This window comes from Hylaeus volcanicus, chromosome 3 (genome assembly GCF_026283585.1).
Source record: "Hylaeus volcanicus isolate JK05 chromosome 3, UHH_iyHylVolc1.0_haploid, whole genome shotgun sequence".
Lineage (NCBI taxonomy): Eukaryota > Metazoa > Arthropoda > Insecta > Hymenoptera > Colletidae > Hylaeus > Hylaeus volcanicus.
Window position 1 is genome coordinate 27,028,792 of NC_071978.1, and position 24,313 is coordinate 27,053,104.

Consider the following 24,313-nt stretch of genomic DNA (forward strand, 5'->3'; position numbering starts at 1 on the left):
TCGTCGCTCGTTATTGTTTAAACGCGCGTAAATCGAGCCCAGTGAAAAGTTCCAGGTAAATTATTTACCCAGATAAAGATTTTGTCAAGCAATTTTAAGAAATATAAATGGTTCCATACCGTGATCAATGTTCATAGCGAGAGCGATATACGTGTATTCCGTCAGAAAGCTAAAAAGTGATCTAAACCACACTTATACGGGTTACCGCGGAAACCCTAAGAGTCGTGAAATATAATTACGGTCCTCCATTATTCAACTGGGACACCCCGGCAAAAGTTTCGTCATCCCTACATTTTCCATGACATGATACACTCCGAAATTGACGAGCGTTCTAGAAATAATTACGAGTACACGAAATTATACAGGATTTTCTCTCGGTTATTTATACTCCAATATTTAATACTTCAGTTAAATCATAAGTAACTGAATCTGCAAGTCCTCGAAACCCAACCAATTAATTCTTTCGTTTCAGAAGCCATCCAAGAGCAACCCAAAATTTGATTAGGTAATTTATGCCAATAAATTGTTCATCCGGTCGTTGGTCTTAACACCAACGCTACACGCAATCAATTTCTTGCCCCTGCAAATGGAGACAAACGTCAGCCACAGGAATCCAGACGCGAGCAATATTTATCCGTCGGGTGGCGATCAATTAACCCAAACCACGTTGTATCAATTATCTCGATCAACAACTCCGCGAAAGTTAATTGCTCCCGCGACACACATTTGATTGCGAACCGATTTTTCCTCACAGCGTGCTACCTTCGAGCTGGGCAGCAATCGATACCTCGTCGCTTCCGTCTTCGTTCGACCTATCGCAGGGCACCGTTTCTCGCTTCCCTGGCTCCCGTGCTGTCTCCCATTACCCCTTTTTCTGCCTGTCACTGTTTCACCACGCGTCTCACGGGCTCCCGAACGGATATCGGTGACCTTAAGTGGTCATTAGGCACGGCGAGCTAACGATCCCCTAATTAGTGCGTAATAGAACACAGCCAAGAAGACGTGCCCGGCTTTCCGTAGCCTAACAACCTCGCCGCCTTTCGATAAGTATCTCGGCGCATTTTCGCTTTGCTGTGTAAAAAAAAAGTAGTCTAACCGCGAGTGATTCCTCGTTTAGATGACGAATCGGCGGTCTGTGTAACAATTTTACATCATGAATAAGGTCGATTATATTAGGTCGTCCCATAAATTCATCCCACCTATTCTTCTGATTACGAATTAATCAATAGCGAATGGTACTGAATATTCTGAAACGGAATGGGTGAAACACATGGTAATGCGATTTAAAACACAGAGCACGGCGACGGAATAATGTAACGTAACGTTGAGTACTTACTTTCTTGCCGTCTAACTCGTGATTAACCTGTGCCAGCACTTTATCTACACTCGCGGGATCTGCGAACGTGATGAATCCAAAGCCCCTGCAACACGCAATAATTACTCGTTAACTTCAATGCCATGAATAATAAGAATACGGTTCAATTTTACATGCTTTTGATGGCAGAGCGTTACAAGGCGGTATTAAATTACCACCAAAAGCTTTCAACGATACTCGGTGAATTTGTAATTCAATGGATGTACTATCAGATAACGGATAAACATTTGATAAAGATGCATACAGGATACGAAACGAAATTTCAGAAGCTCGTCATTGAGAAGCTCATATATGAATATGATTTCGTTTCTTTCCACATCTTCTCAACTAACTGACTTGCGATGGATTTTAAAAATATAATTAACATTGATACCTATGCACTTGTGCTTCAAACAAAAGGTTCGAAATTAGAAGCTGTTATCAGGGGTCAAGAGTCCCATCCGATGGAACGTCGCGGCAGAGTCACGATTCCGTATTCGCGGAATTATATCGTCCCGTGTAGTAGCTCTTTTTCCGAGCTGGCTGGCTGCAAACACGCGCGGAGAACATATAAACCGTTCAGAGGGTGGGTAAGAGGGCGAGCCGAGGGGCGAAGTCGCCGCTCGAGTGAAACAAATATCGGCCTGCGTCCGGTACCATAAATTTCGCGCGGGACACCGTGTACATACAGATATATTAAAAGATAGTTTGGCGAGGAGCAGCGAGGGGGGTTGAAGAGGGGGTGGCCGCCGATCTGGAGTGGCTCGCTGGGGGTTGGAGGAGCCGTGCAGGGTGCACACGGCGCGATACCGTGGTGGCGCGGCGAGGACCGGACGCAAAGCGGTTTGCATTTTTCATGCTGGGGCCGCCTCGGCAGTTATTGAAAATATTTACATGTTATTTATGGGGCACACATGCTTCAGGAACCAAACCAGGCGGCAATTTCTCCGATGTACCTCTCCGCCTCTCGGTGTTGCGCCATGGAATCGCGATCGGATGCTGCGATCATCTCTCGCGCGATACGTCGCTGCTCTTGCGACGAATTAATATCCGAAGAGATAGTCCAAGGCGCGATGTGTTGCACCGATATGCGTGTGTTGCAACGGAGTAAATGTTCAACCTACGAGGCTTTCGGGGTGATAAATGGTGAGCTATATAGAATGCTCGCGCGAAAGCTTCTACTTTTGGTCGTTGATTATTTACTAAATATCGTTAGAATTTTGAATCTACTTAGCATGTTGATCACCCTTCCTCTGTCCACCATCGTCCCTCGAATTTTCCCCTGTATGGAAAATGGCATACAACGCCCCTGTCCCGTTGTATGGAAAATTCCAAGGAACCGTTTCGCGTAGTTCGCCAGTCGGTAAAACAACAAATACGCTCGTATGGATTGAATTTTTGATGGGCCTCGAGCCGAACCACCGCCTTTATTTTCTTGTCCTTGCTCCGCCTGGAACGTAGCGCGATGGTGGCCTCCTGTGCGTCGAGCGCCGATCGAACCGACACGACACGGTTCCATTGGCTGCCTCGAACACGCGATATACGAGATATTCGACTGGGGTCGAACGACGACCGGAATACGAGCGGGAAACGTTGCCCCCGTCAAGCTGGTGTCGCGTGAACTTCGACCATTTTTGTACCTCGTTTGGGGAATTTACGAGGCTCGCGATACAATATTGTGGATCCACGAAATTGGCAGGTCCTTCGGCTTGTTTGCGCAATCGAATGTCACGCTTAAGCGCTCCACCGATAGAGCTTGATTTACGCAACCGTTCCAAGGGCGATTAACTTTATGTATCCGGTACCCAAAGTGGCCCGGTAATCCTTATTTTAATGAATCGTTCGACAGAGGTGACTCTCCGCGCGTTTGATGCTGATTTTATCATTGACGTTTACAGCGATTCGTTTTGGTCATCGGCGCTCAAAAATCACGGTTGGGTTTGAAGAGAGCGACGATTGAGTCAGTCAGGCGCGAGTGTCCGAAATTAACGGTAGCTTTCCACCTGGGTTAAGTAAACAAATTATTATGATACATTATTTTTACTCGGAATGAATGTTGTTTCCCATCTGGAAAGGTCAACATTTTAAATGCAAATTTATCGTCAACATCTGTTGACTCGCCAAAGAGATTGTTTAAGCGTTGCTTCATCAAAATTTCCGTGTGTCTACACTGCAGCCGAACTGGCTTATATATTCAAGCGTTTACTTAGACTCGTACCGCACACGCATATATCTCTACTATTCAGCTGCTACATGACAGCTTCATAGCTTCCATAGATCCCCTCCTTATAATAACAATACGCGCCCATATACCTGTCCCATATCGAGCAATAAATCTGTTAGCCATAATAAAGTGAGAGTGATTACGATTACGAACTGCATGGTCTGCGTCACGTCAACGACGACCTATGCGTTATGTCAGATTTGGCATAACATTCTAAATGTTGGAAACTAATGCCGAGGCTTACGTATTGGTAGAAAATTAAATGAACCATCGGTTCCAGTGCAAGCAATTGTTTGAAATCCTATAAAAAATATAAAAATACAATTTTTAAAAACGCTACTGTCTCTACAAAAATTACAAAATATTAACCGACAACATAATTATACGCGGCTACCACTCTCCCAACTGAGAACTACGTTTATAAAAATTGGATTTTCTTGTACAGCTTTGATGAAAATCAAATTTTCGCAGAACAACACAAAACTTCAAACAACGGACGCGGGAAATGAAATGTAATCAACGGTTGATTCAATATCGCAACAGTTGCATTTTTTAGCCACAACGTGATATAGACTCCTGGCGAAAAGTATGAGGTCAGGTTTCTGTGAAAATGAAAAGCATTGTTCGGCAAAGATTAAGCATGGCTGGCAGAGAAGTAATTTTAGTTCTCGTATTGTACAACTTACTTTTACTGTAAAACAACGAAATCCATTAGTACGAAACCCAGGGATTATTTAAAGCTCAGCGCGAAATGGAAAAGTGCTTGTTAAATCGTTCGCCTGAATATTTGAACTTTCAAGTCAAACTAACTAATGCGTTAAAATCGTATATACAGACAATGAAAATGTCAATGTAGGAATAAGATACTTCTTAGAAATATTACGAATAAAATAGAAAATGAAGTCGAAGTTGGTAATTTTCATCTGTACAGTGCATTGCCGCGTGCTGTTGGGCGAAATGATTAATATGACACATTCACGAGAACTCTACAAAACCCGTGAAATTCTTTCTGCAATGTTGAATGAACGACTGATTGCAATAAGGCTCCATTCCTGCTCATAAAATAGGATTTTTAAAGCGCAGCCTGCTCGAAATGAGCGTTCAGTGTCATTATCAAAATTGTCTCTAGTTTCCTAGTAATTGAAACGCCACGATTTAACGTAATTGTACGTTCATTACATTATTTCTTCGTAACGAGGATATTCGTAACGAATCCACTGTTATCAACACTCCCATAGATGTTGCAACATATATCTATAAAACTCCAACTGATAATATACGTTAAAAATGCTCTTTCTATTCAAAAAAGGAAAAAATTCATGAACGGGAGATTTAATAAACGAGATACTGCTCTTTACTTACGGACAGCTCAAAGAATCATGGTGGAGCGTTTTATTATTCTGAAGGGAATAAATCCATCTACGTTGGCGATTTACCCAGCGTATGGTTACGTTGCTTTCGCACGTATGTACGTGCGAACAGAATTTTGAAAACTCTCCCTCGGCCCGGCTCGACGTTGAAACAACAATCGTGGCAAACGAACGTCTGCTGAATCGGCAGTAGTCCAATCAACATTAAAACACCAAACAGCGCGATACCGAATACCAGGGTAAAAAAAAATACACTGTTCCAACCGCTATCCGCTGGGCGCATTTACATGCGTTCGTCCAACTACTGGCCGAGCGTTCTCATGCGTTTTACGACTTCGTGTTTACGACGATTCACGGGAACGGAATCGCGCATACAGAACTCGCGATATCGCACGAAACATTCATCGATCCCGTAATTCGATATGCGCCGCATCTGTTACTCGTTGAATTCTAAAGTGACAATATACAACCGACGCGAGATTGTTGCTCTGATGATGTCCAACGTTGAGCAAACTTCTAAAGGACTCTGTTCATGCCTTTTTAAGCCTTTTTCGATAATAGCATAAAATTCTTGGAATCTATAACGCTAAATTTGAGGAACCATAGTTTTTGATGTAATCTAACGTAGAAAATCTTCCAAGTATTTCATACAATGTCTGTTGCAATGCAGGACAATATTCTTTAAATGAATACTATTGTACTTAGTTCTTTAAGCTTCTATCACGTATAGGGAACGAAGGACTTCCATCGGGAGTTTCAACTCCGTTCGCGACCTTCTTCCCAGACCATGATCAATTTCAGTCCAGTCGTTCAGGAGCCACCCCCAAACAGCAGTCGACGGTTAACTCAATCTAGCACCCCGAAGGAGTGTCACCGAGGAATACTTCTCGAAACTGATCGTTTCGTTATCTTTCCTCGGCGTGTCACTTCGGTCCGCGTTCTTCCGCACGCAGCAAAAAATCGAGATTTCCCTCGGTTCGTGGGATAAAGGAGGGAAGCGGATCCATCGTAGCGAGCGTGGCTCGCCACTTGTCACTCGACCATTGTACGTGAATAATCTATAAAAGGCTGAGTAGAAGGATGGCGGCTGACGTGTCCCTTGTCTACTTGAGCACGGCTTCTACGATCCTCTACTTTTCATCCTCCTCTGGCTACCGTCCTCTCCGCCTTAACCACCCTCAGCTGGTTTACTTCCCCTTGCGCCGTAGCCAACCCAGAAGAGTGTCACGACGGGCTGACGCGGTGCATTTGTTTGTCGCACCCTCTCTGCCGCGCGGAAAAGAGCCCTGTATAGGGACAGTATTCGTGAAATCGAAACAGCCATATCCATTCACTGTTTGACCGAGCGTTAAATTCAATGAAAAGTTCTTGGTCATAATGATTCGTCCCTCACGGTAATATTCACTAAGCAAATTTTACTGAATATACAAGCAAGTGAAATTACCACGCACTGATTTCGATTTAAAGATTTCGAAGAAAGAGTAATACGTAGAAATGGAACAGACGATCGTGAACGATGGAGTTACACAAGCCAGCACTCTTCTCGATTCGGCAACGACGGAAGCGCGGAGAAGTTACCCCGAGGCTTAATGCAGATAATCTGTAAAGGATTTGTGGATTATCCGCGGGCTAATCCTTTTATTACAGGCTTTATGGGAAAATCTTGTCAACGATAGTAGATCCACGCGATCGTTAGCAATGTATTTTGTATTGATTAAGGGTGGGGGGGGGGGGGGGGCGGAAGGAAGATTCGTTTTCCCGTTAATGAAATCTTTCAGAATCGACTTGGAAAATCACTTTGGCGCGACTCGGGACGACACGTGGCACCGTGATCGATAGAGTTTTAACTCAATCAGTTTGAACTAGGCGGACGGCCCCCTTCGCGCTCCACCGCGAAAAAATTACGAACGATAAGTATAGCCCGGCACGATGGAAGGATAACGTCATAATAAATCTGCGGAGTAATCTTTACGCTGAGATGATGAGATTTTTGTATCGCCTTTAGTCGAATGGAGCCTTTGTCAGAGATAACGAGCTTCGAAGCGACAGGAAAAATTATAGGCTAAGAAAAGGAATTTTACTTTAAGTTCGCTAAATGTGAATTGAAAGAGTCGCCCTCTCACTGAGCTCGTGGGACGGTTTCGTAGACACTTTTTAATCTCCAAGTACTCGTCATTGAGTTTCGCGGAGACGTTATTAAAACGAAAAGTTGACTTTCGTCTCCGTTTTACACTCAATTTTATTTTCATTCCGCTCGTAACTCCGACTGACATTGCGAATATTCGAAGTTACGCATATTGAGGTAAACGTTGTTAGCATTCAATTTCTTAGAATCTTTACTTTTTCTCGAGGCAGTTACGAGAATGAAATTTTCAAATCTCTAATGAATCGTGACCGTATCTCTGTCAATAAATGTCCTAACCTAGCATCGCCATACTCGTAACGCACTGTCTATCCAGAACTCCGTTCGTGCTTCCCACGAAGCCATTTACCACGAGACCGAGGTCCGACAATTAAGGCGACTATGGTTACGCGCGACGCATAACCGCCGCGAGCGTAGGAATTGAAAAGAAAAGGGAAAAAAGGCGGGGAAGCAAAGGATGAAACTTAGAATGTAAGCACGGGACAGAAGCCATGTACCGTCGTATCGCGGCAGAAGGCCGCGACGGAGCCCCACCACCGAGGGGAATTTACCGCAACGAAGGGGATAGGGTATATCCTGCATGTTGCGAGCGAACACGACTGGATAGGTACGTGGGAGTAGAGAAAGGAGGCAAGTGTATTAGGTGTATTTATGTAGGCGGTCTCATTGCGCGCGAAGTTACTGTAAGTACCGGCAGTTACTTAACTCGACAGTTTCTGCTATTGCAGTAACCGTGGCGGTGGTAGCAGCAACGACGGCGGCAGCCATATACCTACTCGAAGAGAGCTGCCTTCCTTGCCTTGGAACTGAAGCTAGTTATGGACGTAGCGACGGGACTGAGAGGGGAGGGGTGGACCGAGTAACTCTGCGTAGCTTCTACCACCACGATTCAAGAAACCATCTCCTTTTGCACCTTCCAACCCCCGCGCAACCCTCGCCCCTCCGCGGCACGTTGCTTCGTTGCTCAACTATATGGTAACTGCTCTTTAACCAACCGCCTTAATCCGCTTTTCTCTCTCCGAGGCGAAGACAATCACCCTGCTTGGCAAAACCCGTAGCAACGAGTCCTTCGATCCTCTCGCTCTATCCCTCGTCATCTTTCCCAGTGCCACTTTGCGATCCACTCGTGTCGGATTTCGTCGCCCCCGTGGACTCCTTATTTCGATGACTAGTGGTTCCTCGAAACGTTTTCTTTCGGATTAACCCCCGGCTGGTCGATGGAATTCCGATGGGACATTTAGGGAATGCTGAGATTACAGGTGTCGATGAAACTTGAGGATGTGTTTAAGAGCGCCAGAGTGATCGCGAGCGAGAATTCCAATTTAATTAGACTTGACAGGATTTCGAGAATCCAAAAATTGTCCAATATTTCCAACACAAATTCCAATATATAGACTTCGAAATCTCTACATTGCTCAGCCTCACCTTAAAAGTTCCCAACACCTGTTTCTGTAGTGTATACCCATAAACCGTGTTTTGAAATTGCGAACAACAGTCATGGACCAAGGAACGAACTAAAAGTGGCAACGAAGACTTCCCTATCGGCGATTCGACGTCGTCCAATGCGTCGATACAACTGGCGTTGGTAGACGGGCAAAGCGCGACGAGAAAGTAAAGAAAAGAGTCGGGCACGCTGGAGGCAATACAGTCTCCATTATCAGAGCCGGCATTTTGAATCGAATTACAAGAAACCGCGAGAGCGCGTAATAACGCTCGACTCCGCGCCGTGGCTGCAAGACTTTTATACACCCTTTCCACTTTTCCACCCTTTCTGTTTCCCTCGTTCCCGTCCCCGTCGCCTTAACCCTCTCTGTCTTGCTCGCCTTAACGACCGGCTGAATATTTATAAAGTCGACATCGTCTAGGTGGTCGGTAGCAAGGCCGTGAAAGCCACCGCGTCCCATGGAGTTTCATTGTAATTGCCCTGTTCTTCTTGACTTTTCCTTGAAACGGGATCCCGTTGAATTGCATTATGCAAATCGCAATCTCTCTAAGTCACCTCGTCCGTCACGTGCAGGCGGCTGAATCGCGTCGCGGTGGAAAAAGGAACGGTCAGAACCTGGGGCCCGTGGAAAAACGAGAAGAAAATCTGGCTGATCCGGTTCCAACCCCCGATTCCCGTGACGCGATAACGACGCCTCGAACCAGGAGGCGCGGGCCACGACGCTCTCTAACGACAAAATTATGGTCTGCATGCATAATTGGACTATCCCCCGCCTACCCTCCCTGCTTCGCGAGTATTTGCGATTCGCACGCGATTTCGCGGGGCAATTAAACTCGCGAGAATCAGTTAAGACTAAATTGAGGCGAGTCGTCGCGGTTTTATTGTGTCTGGGGCGAGAAGAATTCTAAATGGGATGGAATTTCTTAACGACGACGGATAATCGTAGTCGACTGCGGCAGTAATAAGCCATTTATCGTGTTAATGTTCAAGCTTTGCATCGTGTATTGCAATTGGGCAACATTTAGATATTTCCAAATGCAGAGAATAAAACTGAGAGTAAAATAAGTGTATCAAGTATACAAATAAAATTTAGTTCACATGATATTTCGTGTAACTATTTGTTAGAATATCTTATACTTTGTCTCCTTTAATATACAGGTAGTTTACCCCATCTGACAGGATCAAGGATGGCTACAAATGGAAATGTTAAATAGAAACGGTAAATATCTTGTTACGACTGTAGCCAACGTTGTAGAATTTTTAAACGATCTTAAACGCTCCGGTAAAATCTCTTGGTAGAGGGCTTAATGCAGAGGATTTTATGCACACGATCCTGCAGAATTTAGCTTAAAATGGCCTCCAGCCTTATAATTAAAGTGTCTATAAACTTAATTAGTTTTGAAAGGATGCGTTTAATCTTACGGCAGCACGTGCGCGTATACATTTATATGGGCAGAGTGAAATTGCACTTTGACGTAACGGGTCAGTGAGAAGAAAATTACAAAAGTGAAAAGACTCGCGGTAGTTGAAACATTCCTCATATTTCGATCGGTAAAAACAGGTCGCAAACAAAAACATTAAGGAAAAGACCCGTCGTACAATTTAAAAAATGGTTACTATCGGAAAAACTGGATCCAGAATGGAAAAATTACTTCCCCAAACAAAACAACTTTTTCATCTCATACTTGTTCATCGCATCAGAAGGAAAAACGAGGAACATTTGCCTCGAGCAAACCCGGAGCGCTCCGTCGTCCCTGGCACATTCGCTGTATTGCGTTTATCCATATTCCAGAGTATTTCGTACGTCGTGATTGATTAAAGAACCTGCGAAAGGGTTCAAGAGATATCGTTGGAAAAATTTGTTTCGTTTTTTTCTCCAACGGTACTTCGCGAACGAGGGCGGAAATAAAGTTACGAGCGCGCGGAAAGGGACGGGAAGAAACGGAAACGAAAATTCGTAGCATTCGCTTGGAATGATGAGAGGACGTAATTTTTTAATTTTATTACATTTTTAACTCGCGACAACTTTTTCTCGCTGCAGGCGCCGCCGGGCGTGGTACGCGGGATAGAACGGGCAGGGATATGAATATTCATCGGGCATTTAGGCCGCGACGTAACTCAATTAGCGGCGGAATAATTGTCCGCTGTCCGACACAGAGTGCAGAACGAGCTGCTACGAGGAGAAACCCAGTCCACTCTATCTGATTTGCCGACAAACTTCTTGAGCTGGGGAATCTCAAATATGATTTACGAAAAACTCGCCCGGAACGTTACGGAGAAAAACGAGATTATCAAATATAACGCCCCGCGAGAAGGACGCTTGGTAGTTGAAGAAATGACTGTCGGAGGTGTTACCATTGGCTAAAGGTCACGGGATAGTTTAATATTGCGTGACTGGCGAGCGTAAAATGTTGTCGGGTAAAAGCACCAGTTATTGGACACCTTTAGGATATTTTTCTTTAAAGGTACTAGTACATTTTCATTGCTTCTTATTTTATTGTTTACAAATGAGAATGTCAAATGAAATCATTTAAAGAATTTTAAGAAAAATTGTATGTAAAAATCATTCCCAAGCATTCGAGTTTTACGAGCGTCAGTTCCGTTCCAGTAACGCTAAAACTGAATACCTATTTCCATTCCTCCGTTGCTAATGTCTCGATGAAAAATATTATTTGTCTGGTAGCGTACGAAAACACTTTCCAATTATCAGATTTAGTCAGCCCCAATGCCGTTCGTTATTCTCGTCGTCGTTGCCAGGAACCGAACGAAAGATCGACCGATGACCCAGGAATTTTATAAAAATGACTTCGCCGCGCGCGCATATTTTTCCATTCAACGGGATAGAGCAAATAATTTATCCCGGGGACAAAGCATTACAGTAATACGCGGCGAGAGTGGCAAATTAATTTCATTCCCGGATTGTCACGCACACAAACGGAGTCCAGTCGATCCCTTTCAAGTCTTGTCCGTCCCAGCACGCCGGAATTCGTTAATATTCATAGCTGCGGGGGACGGTCGGCTCGGATAACGCTTATCTCGTCGCTGAAATAACTCGATAGCCGCGTAATTCTGACTCGGCGCTTTCTCGTATCCTCGCTTCAATATTTTTTCACGTCGCGATATATAACGGCGACAGCGCAAACTGGGATCAAACGTTCCGCGTGTGCCTCTGCCAGGAAGGGTTTATCCCCTGAAACACCTGAGAATAAAAGTCCTTATATAATAAATTAACCGAGACCCTCTCGTACGTGGAACAAAAATTGCACGCAGTAATCAAGGTCCTACTACATATTCAACAAAAATCACTCAAAAATAGATCTCACACTCATACTGAACAGGTACACGAAAGCTACACTTCCACATGCTCGATCACAACCCCGTAAGTTCGTTTCTAAACCTAAAACACCGCAGATCATACGCGGCCATGAGTAAAACAACGCCGAAATTCCTCGACAGCTTGCGGAACATGCGGTTGTAGAGGTTGTAAGATTCCCAGAATCTAGCCGAATACCGAGAATACCGTCAGACGGGGCGGAAACGGGGGCATGAGAAAAAAAGTGGTGGATGACCACCTGTTGATGCGCTCCTGAATATTCGCGGCGAGTCTCTGTGAGTGATTATTGTAAAAGACTGGTACGTCGCCGGTAAACAGCTTACAGCGCCTGGCCTCGTCGATGGAACGGAGCGCAGGCCGTCCCGTCGGGAGGTCGAGGGAAATTACGAAACACTGACGGGTGGCAACGTTGGTATCGTTTTTACTTCCGTGTCGCGAAAGGATCGCAATTTGATCCTCGTACGCGAAAGCTCGAGTGGAGGCGAAGGATTGAGAACGTTCCCAGGAGTACGGTCGAGTGGACGGATCGTTCGTTCTATCCTCGCCCCGTGCGTTTCTTTTTCCCTCGCCGTGACTCCCCTGGCTACGACGCCCTCTCAAGTCTCGAGCAGACACGAAGTAGCCACTCTTCCGATGCCGCCCCCGCTTCGAATCCAGCCACCCTCCCAATCCCACTACTTTGATCTCCGGCTCTTCCCGCGAGGAACGTGCCTCGGTGTCATACGGTGTTCCGTCTTGTTCCTCGATCAGACGACGAGGACGTTTCGCGACGTGCTTTGTGTTTCGTCCCTGATTCTCGCAGGGCTCGGACGTGACCATTTTTCGACGGAGAATTCGTCCAATTTTGCTATTTATCGGGTAACAAGACCTCGTGTTTCTGTGATAAAGAGAATTTCGTGTCTGCAGGTCCGTCGGATCGTCATTGAAATGGGTCTGGAATTGTTTAGGGAATGTAGTACTTGAAACGTTTCAGCGTTCAAATGTTATTCGAATGTTCATTTTTCCCTGTTCTACAATTCGATACAGATTCTGTACGGACCAACGCCTCCCAAGGCATGGATCGTCGACAATTTTCTTTGCCTCGTCCGAAACTCTCCCATCCCTTTGGCAAAAGGAATTGATAATGGAGCTTGGATCGTACGGCCGAGGTGGAACTCGAAGATCCGTGGCGACAGTGGCGTTTGAGACCGGAGAAGAGGCCCGAAGAGAAGACGAGAAGCGGAAGAGATACGCAGAGCGAAAGGAGAACAAAAAAACGAGGGTACCGGGAGGGGAGGGAGAAGAGGTGCAAGAGAATCACTTGACGCAAGAGAGCGAGACGTCGGGTGCTTGCATCCGGGGAAATGGAAGGGTAGGCTTCTGGCTTCCGCCTGTCTGTTGCCATAGCGACCTCGGCCGCCCTTTGGCTGAGCAAAAGGGCCAGAGGCGGTAAATCTCTTGTACATACAATAATTCTGCGTTGCTGCGGGTTGCCATTTTGCAATCCGACTTTGCATTCTGTCGCCCCACCCACCCCCGCGACCCTCGCCGATACCGTGACACTTCCGCTACGGTGTCTCGTCTTCCTTCCTTGATCACTCGAATCCCCTCTGAGAAGGAACCGCGCGTGCTTCTTTTTGCAAAATCGTGTGCGCTGTTTCTGGAATAACAGGAGCTCCACCACGTCTTTAGCTGTTATCCCTCGCATAGCTTAAGGAGCCAATTATTTAGCAAATAATTCTATTTGTAGGCACACAGGTATCTTGAGTATCAGAGTAAATTTAGAAGTCTGAAAGAAACCTTTCCTTTTCGATACATTCGTCAATAGGTAGTCTGTCGATGAGATGTCTCGTGCCTGCTGAAGATTTGACTTTAGTTCTCTGAAGCCAGAGTTAGTTAAAATTATTTACGTCAATGGCAAGGTTCGCTGAGCCAGCTCTCCTAACGAGTCCACCAGCAAGAGCTGGTTCTACATGTGCCGACGAACATGTATTTAGATATTTGTCAAACGCGTGGAGTTTGCTTTCGAAGTCAATGCGGATTCGGGGACAAACTTTCTACATATACTCGTCGACCACTATTTACGTTGAAGATATAGTTGAACGAAACGATACAACCAAATGCAATTGAATTTCATGAATTAAACGAGTTTTATATTTTTCGAAATTAAAGCGCGGCAAATAAAGCGTTTATTCCATAATGGCAATTTCTGTTAGGACTGCTCGACCAATTTCGTCGTCAACAAACCTCGACTATCGTTCCCACAATATTTGATCACCTTTTTTCGATACTTGGTTAATTCAGCCGGCGAGTTAAAGCGATTCAAAAAGCGACGACTTTCCAAACGGTGCCGCACGTCGTTCAATTCGCCGTCTTAATTTACGAAACGTTTAGGCGGCCCCTCTAGCCGGCGGGTAAATTCGTTCCAGTTTCCGGTCGCAGGAACGATTCGGAAACGAAGCATCGGCACGAAGCCCCCTCACCCCTGTGCCCGTAAACGACGGCAACCTAATTCCCGAGGCCGGCCCTAAACGCGAGCGGCCACTGTTCCCCAGCACTTACGGGGGGCTTCGCCAACCGGATGCCAGGAATGCAATTTTCAGATTCTCGAACGCGCAAGTGCTCCACGTCCGTTCACGGAGGGGGGTTACGGGGGCCGCACGGTGCATAAATGCTCGCATAGATTCGGATAAGGACCGCGCATTCTGTCACCGGAAACGGGGGATGGCGGAACAGTAGCAAACTCCCGCGAGAGCTACGAGCTGCATTAGCGCATACTTGGGACACGGGACGACTCCTTCCCGCATTCTGAGACGTCAACCCCCTCCGACCGCTGCTCTGACAGTTTCTTCGTTCGAAAGACGACGAATGGCGGCAACTATTTCGAGCATCTTATTAAACGTACGAAACAAGTGATTCGCGATATTAAAAGAAATATTTGGTGTGGAATAATTTCAAAATATTTCACGTAAATATTCAATGCTCAACATTTTTTTTTTTTTGACATGTAGAATACATGCATAAGAATTGCGGTCATCTCTATACAGTCCCTTAGCCATGCGCGTACGCTTGCAACGTGTTGCACCAGACACGAGGACCGCGGGCTATATTCGAAATAAAATCAGAAGGCCAGTGAACAGTTTTTGCTGTCTTTTTTACGCGCTTTGTGCGATGTAACGATCGTACCTGCTATATGAAGCGTTTTTCGGTTGATTTCAGTGGATTAATTTTATCCGTTTACAGACTAGGGGAGGCGGCTCTGTGTCGGAAAGCGTGTATCAGACTGTCGATTTTTTAACATTATTTGCCTTTGTATATCGTTGAAGAGTTCATTGTTCCATTCGAAGCTTTTACAGCTTTTTATTGGCAATTCGTTCGATTGTTATCGGGAACAAAGCGTGTAAATATTTTTTGATAGATACAAATTTCCAAACGTCGAATGCTTTAACATGATCGAAACGAAGTGGCGGCGTGACGTGATTCCAGTTATTTAACAATGATTTTCAAATTGTAAGAACAAAATTGTTGGAAAAATTTTCATGACCTACAATTTATATTACAAGAACCCATGTATTCGCTATTGATTCGAATGCAATGAAAAATATTTATCTCAAAAGAATTGGCACAACACAGAACGATATAAGAATCGCGAAGGCCATAGTCGAAGCGTCCTTGCAAGAAGCAAACACTCGTAATGGGACGCATCTAGGAACCTCTGGTGTGTCATAAGAGTGTGCAGAAGTTGCGGTCGATTTGAGAAAAATGAGATTTTCATTCCCCTCTCTGTTACTGGATGGTATTCATAAACCGAGGATAACGGTCGCGCATATACCCCAGCCCCACGGTTTAGGAAACGCGATAACAGTATAACGATGTCCAAAAAAAAGTTGTCATAGTACGAACCGCACGTAAGAAAGAAAAGCTAATGTTATTTCTTTTGGCTCGATGACTCCCCGTTATTTTCTTATTCTTGCGTCGGATCATTTTCTCGTGAAGCGATCCTGAATATTTTTCGTCTCGACTGTTGATACGAAACGATAAACATAATAAGATTGCTTCCGCCTTTTGTTACCCGAGCTAGAGGTTTATTAAATTTTTTTCTTGTAAGCACACTATCGAGAATGTTATAGCGCGACATTGTCCTGGATCTTGCATAGCAATACGTTTCGAAATTTATCATGGCAATTTGAAAATGCAGTCCAAACAAAAAATCAAACTAAAATCGTTTCGAGTAGCTGTGTCACACACTGGTCGGAATAAAATTAATCAACAATGTGTAGTCTTTCTCTTTCTCTCTAAGATGAGAGACACAAGCACTGTGTTCATGCTATAATATAAAGTCAAAAACGAGAGCCATGAATAATACATTATCCCAAGTAAATTAATATTCTTGCATTTAATAATACTTTGATGTAAAGTCAAACGGAGTTACAGTAATAAATTTAATAAAACAGAGGAAGCATGAAGGAGCAGCCGGAAATAGGTTACGAAGAGCGTAGAACTTGATATTCCGCAGACTTTCATCGAAAATGGATCATGTAAAGGATCGAATGGAACCACGGCACGTTCATATATCGTGGTAAACTTTTCCTGCCTCGGGCATCCAGGATGCACTTCGTATTGAGAGTATACGCAGAATCCTTTTAAGAGGAAAACATTCGTGCGACACGCGACAATAATGTGACACGACTGTCAGGCACACGTGTGCATTTCTATTGCGTTCAATCGCCGGATATCACCAGGATCAACGAAACGTCGCCTAAGGGTTTCCCAGTTGAAAATAAATTTTTTAATGCAACTCAATCGACTACGTTGATTTCTCCTTTCCTTCGATCACACAATTAGTGATAAATTTTTTAAGACTAAGATTCCAATGAATTTAAAAATATTGAAGTATATAATTATAAAAAAATGAAAATTCAAGTACGAATACTAATACCGAGTTCTAGTAACATGACAAGGTGGCCTGCCTGGCGATTCCAATTAACAGGAAAATTATCTTCGGAGTAAAACTGTTTACGATCGTTAAGTAGGCAAAGTCTTTCGCAACACTCGTTTTAATCCTTGGAAAAAAAAAACCTAATTACGGGTGGGCAGGCTGCTCGTAATAATTCACGTGGAAAGCTCGCGAAAGGGCGAGTAGTAACGGCACGTTGTTAATCAGCCTCGCGTACCACCAGTAACGTATGAATAAGAACCCAAGCCAGGAGGCCAGCCACGAAGTTGAACAGTGGTTCTCCTCGAGTGAACTGTAATCAAGGTTTGCTGGGCAAACGCGATAAGCTTTCGACCAACCCGATGGGCCGCTTTGAGTCATTTTTTTAATTAAGATCCTTAAACGGTTTAATTTCTTTCTCCGTCTGTCCTTGGTCGTCTTTCTCTACTGCGTGCGCGGCGCTGTTTGCAATTCTCTCCCTCGCGGCACGACTAAATTGTGAGCCTGGAGATTCCGCTGAATAAAGGCTACTATCCACGGAGTTACGACCCTAGTTGGATATTTCGGGTCATTTTTTAATTACGACCCCGGAACTGTTGGATTTCTCTCTCATTCTCTCTCCGTTCGCGACGAAACCGCGCGGGCACGCGGCAAAAGAAAGGAAATCATGGAGCTAGACTAGCGATACAATCTGCGACAAAATTATTGGACATCCCTTGTATTCGTTGGCGTGAAGCGGTACTGACGATGCACGAAAATAGTTTAAATAAATGGAAAACGTGAATAAACAATAAAAGAGAAGAAAAAAGTGCATGCCCAAAAATTGCTAACTTAAGAAACACTAAAAATTCAGCGGCATCGCATCGTTTTGTCGCGGAGTGTACCTCTCAGCGGCATAAAGCGTTCTATTTGCATGTTATTGTTTAATACAAGTTTATGCTTGCCGAAGCCAACCGCGGCTGGATTATACACAGTCCAGAAAGGGTTGGGGGAGACGCGGTGTTCGTGGAATGCAAGTTGGCAATGCGTTTTCTATCTGTATATGCCTTCGCCTCGTAAATGCTGAAAGCTGCGTTATAATTTTGGCAAATAAGAACGAGCTGCCTCTGGGCGGCGAGTGTGACTGAGATTGCGAGGAATGCGGCGTGTTTGCTTCGTTGTAACGTTGCGCTGAGTGCTGCAATAATAATGGCGAAATTTGCAAATACGAAACTGTGGAAAACATCCGGAAAGTGAGCTCTTACGCGCTCGCTGCACGCCGCGAAGAGATAAACGCTGAGGGAGCTTTTTCAAACCGAAAATTTATAGATGGAACAGAGAAAAGAGGAGCCCATCCGGATCCGAGTGCACAAATTCTTGTCGTGGTTTTTGTCTACTTGGTTCTTGCGAAACCTTAACGCGGACGTGTGTACATTTAGGGTATAAAATTAGATTCCGTGTCCAAATTTCGAACCACGAAATGGCTAGCGGTGCGATTGTTCCGTTGGACGTTGCGAATTATTACGATTGTAGGTAACGAAGTGTCGTCAAATAAATGGACATACTGATTTGTAAAATTTGTAATTGCGAAACGGTTTACGCGACTAGTTGTTTGGTTGGGAAATCGGAGCAATGCTAAAAAATTATGAGTGTGCAAATATTGCTAACTCTAGAGAAGCTAAGATAACAGTACATCTCAAGATATACATAAATCAAATATTTAAAATGACTGAACTATCGAAGCATTTCCATGAAAATATTGCAACCATAGCCTACAGAATTTCCCGTTGAACGTTTCGAGTATTTTCCGTAAACTCGTCCACTTGTTTCTAACTGTACGGATAAATATTTTCGGACACGCATGTCCACAAACTTTCTTCCGCGTTTGATGAATGGAACCGAACCGAAAGTTACCGAGTTGAACCAACTTTCCGGGTACTAAATTTTCCGTTATTCTTTTTCATCGCGTAACCCTCGGGGTCCACAGATCAGCCCCAATCGTCGCACGCAACGATATTAATATCAGTTTCGAAAACAGCTCCTGCCCCTCGCATACCAGGGCGAACGGGTCGTATTTCCAATGCCTCCGTCCCCCGATATTTCGAACATTCTTTAACTTCCAGCGACGAGGAATCCCGTGTACAAGCGTTGGGAAAACACTGCCGCCTCTTTTGATCTCGTCCACCTGCGGGTCCCGCGCGTAAACACAGATTTTCATATTTCCGCAAACTTTTGAAAGGAACACCGGCGGCGAGCGGGCCGACGCGAGGCGTGGGCATCCATGCAAAACGCCACTGTGCCATGTAAACGAACGCCAAAACGTCGGGAGCCCATTCAACGATGTTTTACTCCTATCTATCCAACGAAGTGGGCAGTTTATCACCCCCGCGCAAATAAAATTTAAACAAAGAGAATTATAACGTGTGAATTTTTCCAGGATCGTCGATGTTGCTTCCATAGCAATTGCGTTTTACAGTTTAATGGCGACGGGGCTGGATAGTAGTGCAACTGAAGCATAATTATTCGGTACGTTAGGTACGATTAATATTGACGAATGAAATTATAATTGATGCGTGTGAGTTGAAAAGCTTAATTAGGCAAAATTGACAGTGCATTATTATGCGGAATATTACGCAATATTATTTGTGTAATTTGTGAGAACATTATTTTATAATATCCATTGGAATACACCTTCTACCGTTTTTCACGAGCTAAATGCGAATCGTTATTGTGGTTCCTTATGCTTCTACCAATTTTGGACAAAAATGCACCAACTTTCCTACGGAGTCCCTCAGTTACAGCAACGGAGACGTGAAACGAGTCCCCCTGATCAACATAAAAAAGGGACGCGATAATGTTGCGATATAGACGTCAGCGTAATGACGTTCTTTTCACAGTAAATTAAGCGCCAAAGGAAGGGTCTCGTCCTGCCGCGTAGCGTGACGCGTGTGTGCGAGCCCGTGGGTGCGTGCGTGTTCACGTGTGCGCCAGGGAAACGAGAGAGCAGCCCCGTTATACGCGGAGCTTCCTTGAGCGGTATATAGGGGCACTTATGCGTCGCTGAAAGTGGGCATTATGAGGCACAATGGAACTGAAAACCAAGGCTGAACGGTCTATCGCCTCACGTTTCGCGAGCCTCCTTTTCCTTCGCGGTGAAAAGTAAAGTCTGTGGTTCTGGAGTGGCTGACCGATGCGTTACATGCGCAAGGAACGAAGAAACGGGATGATACGAAAGTAACGTGGGCGATGAAACCTTCCGAGCGAGGAATATGGTTTCTGAGAAGTTCTATACCAGAGAAGAAATTCTCGTTTCGGGGTGAATGTAAAGCACTGCTGGAGCTTTGGTGCGTGTGCATCGGTTTGGATGCGATGAACGATTAAAAGACTCGAGGAACGGTTCTTTAATTTTTTGAATGGTTTTGAGTTTTCCTAACGTGGTTTCCAATCTACCATGTGAATTATATTTCTCCATGACGATAGATATTGCTCTGAAACTGTAAAAAAAATAACGATCCACGCGTGAACCGATATTTTACACTAAATGCTTGGCCATTTCCTTCGGAATTAATTCTGTAGTACTCCAGAGCCAACGGGTTTCCTTTTCTATTTTTAAGCTGCACGACAGACGAGCGCCCGTATTTTCCTAGACACGAAGAAGATGGACGCTCCCGGCGTCTCTTTCTCGGGGTGGACTAGTAAATACACGTACCCCTCTCCTCCCACGTAGCTTGTACGTGGGTGCGTGATAGGACGGTGCCGAATGGGCGAAGGAGAGGTTTCGCTCGCACTTTGCAGCGTGTCCTCGGGAGACTACGTGTCCCAGGACTCAATAAACCTCTCCACTTCCTCGCTTTTCAAAGGCAGAGGAGATATTTCCTCCCGCAGGTGTCTCGCCGAATGGATGGTAAAGATTCGAATCCGCTTTCTTCTCCTACCTCTGCTTCTTCTGCATCTTCCGCGTCTTCTTTCGTTTCCTCGTCCCCTTTTCTCGCCAAACTTCCATTCTCCGCTTCCATCTCGGCTGTTTTTCACTCTCTGTTGGCCCCTCGCCGTTTCCTCAGCTGGCTGGGCAGGTTTTCTGTTTCCATGTATTCCAGGATGTCGTCGCTTTTTACCGTTGGCGTCGAGTAAACATCCAAGATTTCGCCGGCGCTGCATCCATTGGAAATTGGCAGATTTAGATAGGAAGAAAGAGGTAAATCCACCAATTTTCGACGAGCGCGACGATCGACGAACTCCATTCGCTATTTGTGCCCTGAACGGAGTGATCTAGCTTGATAAAAACCACCCCTCTGTTTCGGACGCGATTTTCCGCGACTGACAGTCGCCTCGTTCGAGGAAGTTTGGCTCGAGTGAAGTTAGTATGTTCGTGGAAACTACGAGTATAACTTCAATGGCTGTCACAAGAATGCTATGTGTAGGAACGAAGGAAAAACTCATTTTCAAGAATTGTTTCTGAAGACACTGAATGTATGATATAAATGTTTCGTAGATATGCTGAAAATACGTACTTTGAACTATAGTTTGAACGAACACTGAATCCAATGAAATATCGAACATTGAATTTGTGAGCACCGACGGTCCACTATCCGTGGTCGCAGAAAAATCGGTAAATACTTTACCGTTGTGCAGAAAATATAGGTTAATTGCTGTACTGCTGTAACAGCGTATAGAAATAGTTACTGAATGGAAACCTACACGGGATAACTTTTCCAATGAATGAAAAGGAATAACTTTTTTTACAACGTTACCCAGAGGAAATTGCGTTGGGCGTAACGTGTTCGTGTATCGAGAAAAAATTGGAAAAGAAATCAAAGAGTTTCGTAGAATTGTGGAATTAACTTGGAGAATTTTATTGTATATTCTTTGTGCCTAGGCATATAATAAGTTTTGAAGGGACATCTGAAGTTTATACAAGTACTATATTCTTATTACAATACTGGCTGTGTATTTATTAAGTTTTGTACATGGATGATCATTGAGATAATCAATTTATACTGATACGATTATGAAATAAGTTGAATTATGAATTTATATGAAATATTCTGTTTCCATTTTCATTATGTTTGCGACAAAAGTGATTCACGTTCATTAAAAAAAAAAATGAAAATGAAAATCATTCATCCAGGTGCGAGCACGAAGGGATAAAAATTAAATTTGTTGCAATAACGACGACAATTCGTACTTTCAGTAATCACGGACTGTATAATGTGACACTTCGCGTGAATCATTAACACCGTTACGGTCCAGAAATTCCATTATACATTTAACCTGTTAACTGGGTCATTTCCAGGCCAGAAGCGGCCCCTGTACGCGTAATTAAAAATGAAAAGAAACGAGTTAACTCGTCTTGTCCACGACAAATGAGAACAGGACGCGATTCACTTCTGATACAAATATAATGATGCCATTACGTAGAGTTATATTTGGAGAAATAAATAAAACAGCGATAAACATGCGTTGCCATTGTGGTCGGAATTACTCTTCCTGAACAAGTGCAATTACTGTATTATTAGACTGCAGGTTTCATGGGCGGCGTATGTTAAGCCTTTGCGCTTAATTGGCGCACCATACTTTGCAACTTAGTGCAACATTCATTTATGCTAAATCACTCTATGAAATAAAATTTAAATTATAAGCGTTTATATACTTTTGTGGGAGAAGGAACACTTTCAATTTTTGTAAGTTGCACAACAAAATTGTGTCGACATTGCAAATATTCGATGTGCAAACAGGGTTAATAGGAAAACTAGCAATCTTACAATTTTGGTAAGTTTATAGTCGCAAGACCCCCTCGATACCATTACAACGCTAAATTCGATGAATAGAGAAAGTTGTAAGAGTTTGAAGGCGGTGGCGTGTTACGATAAAGAGTAGCGATCGGAAACTTTAAAGCTGTTATTCTCGTACCACATTTTTCAAGCTTGCGGAAGTGATATCTCAAAAAGTAATATAACTTTTGACTTGAAATTTTAATAGCTTCCAGAAAATGTCTGCCAGGAGTTCTCAGTACAGGCGGAAAAGATGAAATTTCTCCACTGTTCTCGTTTCCTTAGATTTACGAGTTCATTGAGCGTCTCGGCAACAAAAAAAATAATTCCCCTGGAACGAACGAACGTATCACCCTCCTCGAAAAGAAAATCACCACTCCGCTTAACTATCTAAAGCGTAAAATTTCTCCATTCGAGGCGACGAACCAATAAATGCGTCGATAAACGGCCAAGAACGAAGACAACGGGGTTCGGAATCCTCGACGAACGACGGACGTCGATAAGACGCGAAGACCACGTAGAAAAATATCGCGATGGGGTGGCCAAGGGGGTAAATACAGCAGCGAGCAGAACCGAAAGTTCTCCGTGGGGTGTAGCCTGCGCTGGCTGGCTCGCAAGGGCCGCAGAAACGTAATTGGATATAATTTTTGCGGGCCGACTAACCGAATTATACGGCGGCGTGTTTGCGTTACTGGCTGCTGGTGGTGCCGTCGCCATGAAATGGGTAGCGCGACGAGGAAAGGGGAGAGGATCGGGGGGATGATAAGCCCGCGGGGTAACAACCACCGCGAATTATTAACAGAATCAGCGGCGCCTCCGCGCGCGCCCTTCGAGTCACGCTGCGCGGCAAAGTAAATCAGCCCACGGCGATCGCGGGCGAAAGAGGAAAGACTCGCACCTGACCCTCGGCCCCATCCCTCTCGTGGCAAACGAATAAATCGGTATGCCGTGGTGAATTATTCTCCCTGAAACGTGTTTACGTTTCGCGTGACGAGCAGATTCCGCGATGCGCGAACTCGACGGATGATACTCGGCTAAAGGGATTGTTTGGTAACGCGTAAAGTGGAGCAGGTGTGAAGTTGACGTTTCGGACGTTTCACGCCCTTTGGCACTCGGAGAATTTTATTCGGTGCAACTGGCAACTTCGAGGCGATTCTATGGAGCCGGAGGGAAGTTTACAGTGTTCCTTTCTCCGTGAAAATATATATGGTTGCAATTTTTATTTTCTGTGTTTATTTTGTTAATTTATGCTGCATTGTTAGTGGAGAAATATATAAGTTATCGATATCCTTTCAGACATCGGATTGAAAGGTAGATAGAAAGTGTAATGGCTCCTGCCAAGGATTTGGTGGACTGAAGGGTTTTCGCGTTCGGTTTCGACCACCCTGAAGTTGCGGCTGCGAACCTGTGTTCCTCGAGGGGTCGTTTCACGATCCTGGGGTCGTAGCAATTAAGTTTCGGAACCTTGGAGTGGTGCAATCGACTGGCACTCAAACGTCGACGCAATCAGATCCCATAACTGCGAGGTCGTCGCTATCCTCTCAGGAGTTTGTGCACTTCAACGTGTGTAATGTTTCTGCTTGGAATCCCGAGACTCGCGAAGAACTGACTTACCGAATGTGTAGTACTTTACCAACTTCGGTTTAAATACCTCTGATTAGAGCTCTTTTTTCCAAAATAAAACGTGAGTGGGAGTACTTTTATCGTTGACAGTGGATTCGTAAAACTTTCGGCTTTCACAGAATAATCACGCCAGCAGGTGCCGCGGACTAAATTCAG

The 24,313-nt window shown here is 44.5% G+C and overlaps 1 protein-coding gene across 6 annotated transcripts in view; it reads right to left on the reverse strand.

The window, feature by feature from the left end:
- Positions 1 to 24,313, reverse strand: part of LOC128873116 (RNA-binding protein Musashi homolog Rbp6) — a 760,808-nt gene that overhangs the window by 311,539 nt on the left and 424,956 nt on the right. For all 6 annotated transcript variants that reach the window (XM_054116431.1, XM_054116430.1, XM_054116427.1 and 3 more), the window contains exon 4: positions 1,337 to 1,421. In XM_054116431.1, the coding sequence (XP_053972406.1) occupies positions 1,337 to 1,421 (85 nt within the window). The remainder of the gene's footprint in view (positions 1 to 1,336; positions 1,422 to 24,313) is intronic.